The sequence below is a fragment of the Salmo salar genome, chromosome ssa02, assembly GCF_905237065.1.
Source record: "Salmo salar chromosome ssa02, Ssal_v3.1, whole genome shotgun sequence".
NCBI classification, from domain to species: domain Eukaryota; kingdom Metazoa; phylum Chordata; class Actinopteri; order Salmoniformes; family Salmonidae; genus Salmo; species Salmo salar.
In genome coordinates, this window is record NC_059443.1 from 1,044,210 (window position 1) to 1,052,500 (window position 8,291).

Consider the following 8,291-nt stretch of genomic DNA (forward strand, 5'->3'; position numbering starts at 1 on the left):
GTAGATAGTGATAACAGTTTCCCGTTCCCTCTGTCAGTAGATAGTGGTGATAACAGTTTCCCGTTCCCTCTGTCAGTAGAGTGATAACAGTTTCCTGTTCCCTCTGTCAGTAGATAGTGGTGATAACAGTTTCCTGTTCCCTCTGTCAGTAGATAGTGGTGATAACAGTTTCCTGTTCCCTCTTTCAGTAGATAGTGATAACAGTTTCCCGTTCCCTCTGTCAGTAGATAGTGGTGATAACAGTTTCCTGTTCCCTCTGTCAGTAGATAGTGGTGATAACAGTTTCCTGTTCCCTCTGTCAGTAGATAGTGGTGATAACAGTTTCCTGTTCCCTCTGTCAGTAGATAGTGATAACAGTTTCCTGTTCCCTCTGTCAGTAGATAGTGGTGATAACAGTTTCCCGTTCCCTCTGTCAGTAGATAGTGGTGATAACAGTTTCCTGTTCCCTCTGTCAGTAGATAGTGATGATAACAGTTTCCCGTTCCCTCTGTCAGTAGATAGTGATAACAGTTTCCTGTTCCCTCTGTCAGTAGATAGTGGTGATAACAGTTTCCCGTTCCCTCTGTCAGTAGATAGTGATAACAGTTTCCTGTTCCCTCTGTCAGTAGATAGTGATAACAGTTTCCTGTTGCCTCTGTCAGTAGATAGTGGTGATAACAGTTTCCTGTTCCCTCTGTCAGTAGATAGTGGTGATAACAGTTTCCCGTTCCCTCTGTCAGTAGATGGTGATAACAGTTTCCTGTTCCCTCTGTCAGTAGATGGTGATAACAGTTTCCTGTTCCCTCTGTCAGTAGATAGTGATGATAACAGTTTCCTGTTCCCTCTGTCAGTAGATAGTGATAACAGTTTCCCGTTCCCTCTGTCAGTAGATAGTGGTGATAACAGTTTCCCGTTCCCTCTGTCAGTAGATAGTGGTGATAACAGTTTCCTGTTCCCTCTGTCAGTAGATAGTGGTGATAACAGTTTCCCGTTCCCTCTGTCAGTAGATAGTGGTGATAACAGTTTCCCGTTCCCTCTGTCAGTAGAGAGTGGTGATAACAGTTTCCTGTTCCCTCTGTCAGTAGATAGTGGTGATAACAGTTTCCCATTCCCTCTGTCAGTAGATAGTGGTGATAACAGTTTCCTGTTCCCTCTGTCAGTAGATAGTGGTGATAACAGTTTCCCATTCCCTCTGTCAGTAGATAGTGGTGATAACAGTTTCCCGTTCCCTCTGTCAGTAGATAGTGGTGATGACAGTTTCCTGTTCCCTCTGTCAGTAGATAGTGATAACAGTTTCCTGTTCCCTCTGTCAGTAGATAGTGGTGATAACAGTTTCCCGTTCCCTCTGTCAGTAGATGGTGATAACAGTTTCCTGTTCCCTCTGTCAGTAGAGAGTGATGATAACAGTTTCCCGTTCCCTCTGTCAGTAGATGGTGATAACAGTTTCCTGTTCCCTCTGTCAGTAGACAGTGATGATAACAGTTTCCCGTTCCCTCTGTCAGTAGATGGTGATAACAGTTTCCTGTTCCCTCTGTCAGTAGATGGTGATAACAGTTTCCTGTTCCCTCTGTCAGTAGATAGTGATGATAACAGTTTCCTGTTCCCTCTGTCAGTAGATAGTGATAACAGTTTCCCGTTCCCTCTGTCAGTAGATAGTGGTGATAACAGTTTCCCGTTCCCTCTGTCAGTAGAGAGTGGTGATAACAGTTTCCTGTTCCCTCTGTCAGTAGATAGTGGTGATAACAGTTTCCCATTCCCTCTGTCAGTAGATAGTGGTGATAACAGTTTCCTGTTCCCTCTGTCAGTAGAGAGTGGTGATAACAGTTTCCCGTTCCCTCTGTCAGTAGATAGTGATAACAGTTTCCCGTTCCCTCCGTCAGTAGATAGTGATAACAGTTTCCCGTTCCCTCTGTCAGTAAATAGTGATAACAGTTTCCCGTTCCCTCTGTCAGTAGATAGTGGTGATAACAGTTTCCCGTTCCCTCTGTCAGTAGATGGTGGTGATAACAGTTTCCTGTTCCCTCTGTCAGTAGATAGTGATGATAACAGTTTCCCGTTCCCTCTGTCAGTAGATAGTGGTGATAACAGTTTCCCGTTCCCTCTGTCAGTAGATAGTGGTGATAACAGTTTCCCGTTCCCTCTGTCAGTAGATAGTGGTGATAACAGTTTCCCGTTCCCTCTGTCAGTAGATGGTGGTGATAACAGTTTCCTGTTCCCTCTGTCAGTAGATAGTGATGATAACAGTTTCCCGTTCCCTCTGTCAGTAGATAGTGGTGATAACAGTTTCCCGTTCCCTCTGTCAGTAGATAGTGGTGATAACAGTTTCCTGTTCCCTCTGTCAGTAGATAGTGGTGATAACAGTTTCCCGTTCCCTCTGTCAGTAGATAGTGGTGATAACAGTTTCCTGTTCCCTCTGTCAGTAGATAGTGATAACAGTTTCCTGTTCCCTCTGTCAGTAGATAGTGATGATAACAGTTTCCTGTTCCCTCTGTCAGTAGATAGTGGTGATAACAGTTTCCCGTTCCCTCTGTCAGTAGATGGTGGTGATAACAGTTTCCCGTTCCCTCTGTCAGTAGATAGTGATAACAGTTTCCCGTTCCCTCTGTCAGTAGATAGTGGTGATAACAGTTTCCTGTTCCCTCTGTCAATAGATAGTGGTGATAACAGTTTCCTGTTCCCTCTGTCAGTAGATAGTGATAACAGTTTCCCGTTCCCTCTGTCAATAGATAGTGGTGATAACAGTTTCCTGTTCCCTCTGTCAGTAGATAGTGGTGATAACAGTTTCCTGTTCCCTCTGTCAGTAGATAGTGGTGATAACAGTTTCCCGTTCCCTCTGTCAGTAGATAGTGGTGATAACAGTTTCCCGTTCCCTCTGTCATTAGATAGTGATAACAGTTTCCTGTTCCCTCTGTCAGTAGATAGTGGTGATAACAGTTTCCTGTTCCCTCTGTCAGTAGATAGTGGTGATAACAGTTTCCTGTTCCCTCTGTCAGTAGATAGTGATATCAGTTTCCTGTTCCCTCTGTCAGTAGATAGTGGTGATAACAGTTTCCTGTTCCCTCTGTCAGTAGATAGTGGTGATAACAGTTTCCTGTTCCCTCTGTCAGTAGATAGTGGTGATAACAGTTTCCCGTTCCCTCTGTCAGTAGATAGTGGTGATAACAGTTTCCCGTTCCCTCTGTCAGTAGATAGTGATAACAGTTTCCCGTTCCCTCTGTCAGTAGATAGTGGTGATAACAGTTTCCTGTTCCCTCTGTCAGTAGATAGTGGTGATAACAGTTTCCTGTTCCCTCTGTCAGTAGATAGTGATGATAACAGTTTCCCGTTCCCTCTGTCAGTAGATAGTGGTGATAACAGTTTCCTGTTCCCTCTGTCAGTAGATAGTGATAACAGTTTCCCGTTCCCTCTGTCAGTAGATAGTGGTGATAACAGTTTCCTGTTCCCTCTGTCAGTAGACAGTGATGATAACAGTTTCCCGTTCCCTCTGTCAGTAGATAGTGGTGATAACAGTTTCCTGTTCCCTCTGTCAGTAGATGGTGATAACAGTTTCCTGTTCCCTCTGTCAGTAGACAGTGATGATAACAGTTTCCCGTTCCCTCTGTCAGTAGAGAGTGGTGATAACAGTTTCCTGTTCCCTCTGTCAGTAGATAGTGGTGATAACAGTTTCCCATTCCCTCTGTCAGTAGATAGTGGTGATAACAGTTTCCTGTTCCCTCTGTCAGTAGATAGTGGTGATAACAGTTTCCTGTTCCCTCTGTCAGTAGATAGTGGTGATAACAGTTTCCCGTTCCCTCTGTCAGTAGAGTGATAACAGTTTCCTGTTCCCTCTGTCAGTAGATAGTGGTGATAACAGTTTCCTGTTCCCTCTGTCAGTAGATAGTGGTGATAACAGTTTCCTGTTCCCTCTGTCAGTAGATAGTGGTGATAACAGTTTCCCGTTCCCTCCGTCAGTAGATAGTGATAACAGTTTCCCGTTCCCTCCGTCAGTAGATAGTGATAACAGTTTCCTGTTCCCTCTGTCAGTAGATAGTGGTGATAACAGTTTCCTGTTCCCTCCGTCAGTAGATAGTGGTGATAACAGTTTACCGTTCCCTCTGTCAGTAGATAGTGGTGATAACAGTTTCCTGTTCCCTCTGTCAGTAGATAGTGATGATAACAGTTTCCTGTTCCCTCTGTCAGTAGATAGTGATGATAACAGTTTCCTGTTCCCTCTGTCAGTAGATAGTGATGATAACAGTTTCCCGTTCCCTCTGTCAGTAGAGAGTGGTGATAACAGTTTCCTGTTCCCTCTGTCAGTAGATAGTGGTGATAACAGTTTCCTGTTCCCTCTGTCAGTAAATAGTGATGATAACAGTTTCCCGTTCCCTCCGTCAGTAAATAGTGATGATAACAGTTTCCTGTTCCCTCTGTCAGTAGATAGTGGTGATAACAGTTTCCTGTTCCCTCTGTCAGTAGATAGTGGTGATAACAGTTTCCCGTTCCCTCTGTCAGTAGATAGTGGTGATAACAGTTTCCTGTTCCCTCTGTCAGTAGATAGTGATGATAACAGTTTCCTGTTCCCTCTGTCAGTAGATAGTGATAACAGTTTCCTGTTCCCTCTGTCAGTAGATAGTGGTGATAACAGTTTCCCGTTCCCTCTGTCAGTAGATAGTGGTGATAACAGTTTCCTGTTCCCTCTGTCAGTAGATAGTGGTGATAACAGTTTCCTGTTCCCTCTGTCAGTAGATAGTGATAACAGTTTTCCGTTCCCTCTGTCACACACACACACACACACACACACACACACACACACACACACACACACACACACACACACACACACACACACACACACACACACACACACACACACACACACACACACACACACACACACACACTTGACCTGTGTTGTTCAGATCCTCAGGTTCTAACTAACCCTCACTCAGAGTAGATAACATTATTAATATTATGACCAGTTACTCTAATTATTATAATTAATATTATGACCAGTTACAGTGAGGGAAAAAAGTATTTGATCCCCTGCTGATTTTGTACGTTTGCCCACTTTCAAAGAAACGATCAGTCTATAATTTTAATAGTTGGTTTATTTGAACAGTGAGAGACAGAATAACAACAGAAAAATCCAGAAAAACGCATGTCAAAAATGTTATAAAATGATTTGCATTTTAATGAGGGAAATAAGTACTTGACCCCCTCTCAATCAGTAAGATTTCTGGCTCCCAGGTGTCTTTTATACAGGTAACGAGCTGAGATTAGGAGCACACTCTTAAAGGGAGTGATCCTAACCGCAGATTGTTACCTGCATAAAAGACACCTGTCCACAGAAGCAATCAATCAATCAGACTCCAAACTCTCCACCTTGGCCAAGACCAAAGAGCTCTCCAAGGATGTCAGGGATAAGATTGTAGACCTACACAAGGCTGAAATGGGCTACAAGACCATCACCAAGCAGCTAGGTGAGAAGGTGACAACAGTTGGTGCCATTATTTGCAAATGGAAGAAACAAAAATTCAGTGGCTGAATTTTTTTTGGGGGGGGGATGGTTTGTCCTCGGGGTTTCGCCTGCCATATCAGTTCATTTATACTCACAGACATTATTTTAACAGTTTTAGAAACTATCCAAATCTACCAATTATATGCATATCCTAGCTTCTGGGCCTCAGTAACAGGCAGTTTACTTTGGGCACGCTTTTCATCCGGACGTCAAAATACTGCCCCCTAGCCCTTAAACACCTCAGCAGGAGTTCCTACACCTTTGGCACAAACAACATCAAACATCTACATACTGGTTGCGTCCAACATCCACATACTGGTTGCGTCCGACATCCACACGCTGGTTGTGTCCCAAATGGCACCCTATTTTATTCAGAGACAATGACCCTTTATTCTTCAGTAGAGACCTTGAGGATAATGATGAGGAAGGCAATTCCAACATAACCACATGAACCAAAATAATGTGAAGAAACCCTTTATGACATGTTTCTCTCCCTGTTGTTTTCATGGCCTTTGTTTGATATGAATCAGCATTTTCAAAGGTTTCTCTGGTATTCTGTTATATTTGTTTGTTTCCTACTGGGCATCCCAAATGGCACCCAATTCCCTATATAGAGCCATAGGGCCTGGTCTAAAATAGTGCACTATATAGGGAATAGGGTGTCATTTGGGATGCAGTGAATGTGATATAGCTACATCCTACAGTGCTGAATAGATGTGTTTGTTTGCAGGGTAATGCATTAATTTGTCTTTTCTCATGTAGGGTAATGCATACATTTCCATTTTATCTTGCAGGATAATGCATACATTTCAATTTTATCTTGCAGGGTAATGCATACATTTCAATTTTATCTTGCAGGATAATGCATACATTTCAATTTTATCTTGCAGGGTAATGCATACATTTCAATTTTATCTTGCAGGGTAATGCATACATTTTTTTTCTCTCTTGCAGGGTAATGAATACATAACGTGTATGCCAGGGCCCGTCAGACGATGGAATTACCCCGTACCTCTGTGCTTAGGTAATGTATTCATGCTGTACAAGTCATCTTTATTATGGTAATGTTTACATTTTAACAGCATAGAAGTCTATAGTGTTCTGCTATGAGAATAACCAACATATCTACCATCACACCTGTATGAACCATCACAGACATTGCTGCTGTCACTATGACTACAGTACCTCATTAGAATATCAATTCAGAGGAATGAAACATTGTACGTTTTGGATGTAAAAGTCTCTATATCCACAGCAACCAATCAGTCAGAATGTATCTATATCCACGGCAACCAATCAGTCAGAATGTATCTATATCCACGGCAACCAATCAGTCACAATGTATCTATATCCACGGCAACCAATCACTCAGAATGTATCTATATCCACGGCAACCAATCAGTCACAATGTATCGATATCCACGGCAACCAATCAGTCACAATGTATCTATATCCACGGCAACCAATCAGTCACAATGTATCGATATCCACGGCAACCAATCAGTCAGAAGGTATCTATATCCACGGCAACCAATCAGTCAGAATGTATCGATATCCACGGCAACCAATCAGTCACAATGTATCTATATCCACGGCAACCAATCAGTCAGAATGTATCGATATCCACGGCAACCAATCAGTCACAATGTATCGATATCCACGGCAACCAATCAGTCAGAATCTGTCTCTTTTTGTATTAGTTAATATCCCTGATGAGTCTTAGTATAGCCTGTTTAGTTCTGATATACTGACTGGTAGGATGACTTCTAGGATTGGAGAGCAGTCCTCTCTGTTATACTGACTGGTAGGATGACTTCTAGGATTGGAGAGCAGTCCTCTCTGTTATACTGACTGGTAGGATGACTTCTAGGATTGGAGTGCAGTCCTCTCTGCTATACTGCTGATTGGTAGGATAACTTCTAGGATTGGAGAGCAGTCCTCTCTGCTATACTGCTGATTGGTAGGATAACTTCTAGGATTGGAGAGCAGTCCTCTCTGCTATACTTACTGGTAGGATAACTTCTAGGATTGGAGAGCAGTCCAAATCAAAAATCAAATCAAATAAATGTTTATTGGTCACATTAACATATTTAGCAGATGTTATTGTGGGTGTAGCGAAATGCTTGTGTTCCTAGCGAGAGCAGTGCAGTAATATCTAACAATACTCAACAATACACACGCCGAAAAGTAAAAGAATGTCCGGAGTATAAATATATATATATGGTTAAATAAAGGTTAAATAAAATACAATTTAAATAAATAAACATACCGTATATACTATACATATATATGTGATGGGATGTATAGACATTATGGACAGAATATATAGTATATCTGAAGAATACGTAGGATAGAAAAGAATATATACAGCTATAGATGACTAGAATACTGTACAGTATATACTGTATATATATATATATATATATATATACACAGCCAAATGATGGCCTTGACTAGAATTCAGTACAGTATTACATTTACATTTACATTTTAGTCATTTAGCAGACGCTCTTATCCAGAGCGACTTACAGAAGTGAATGCATACATTTCATGCATTTAAAAAAAAAATGTACTGTATAGTGTCTATATATAACGCCAAATGATGGCCTTGACTAGAATACAGTACAGTATTTACTGTATATATATATATCTATACAGCCAAAGGATGGCCTTGACTAGAATACAGTACAGTATATACTGTATCGTATATATATACAGCTATAGTTGACTAGAATACAGTACAGTATATACTGTATCGTCTATATATACTATTGTATACTACTGTATATATACTGTACATATACTGACCACTGCT

The 8,291-nt window shown here is 41.6% G+C and overlaps 1 protein-coding gene across 1 annotated transcript in view; it reads left to right on the top strand.

The window, feature by feature from the left end:
• The window catches only part of LOC106592657 (CUB and sushi domain-containing protein 3), a 500,234-nt gene that overhangs the window by 317,899 nt on the left and 174,044 nt on the right, over positions 1-8,291 (top strand). The window contains 1 exon segment of the mRNA XM_045696358.1: positions 6,431-6,500. Within this exon segment, the coding sequence (XP_045552314.1) occupies positions 6,431-6,500 (70 nt within the window).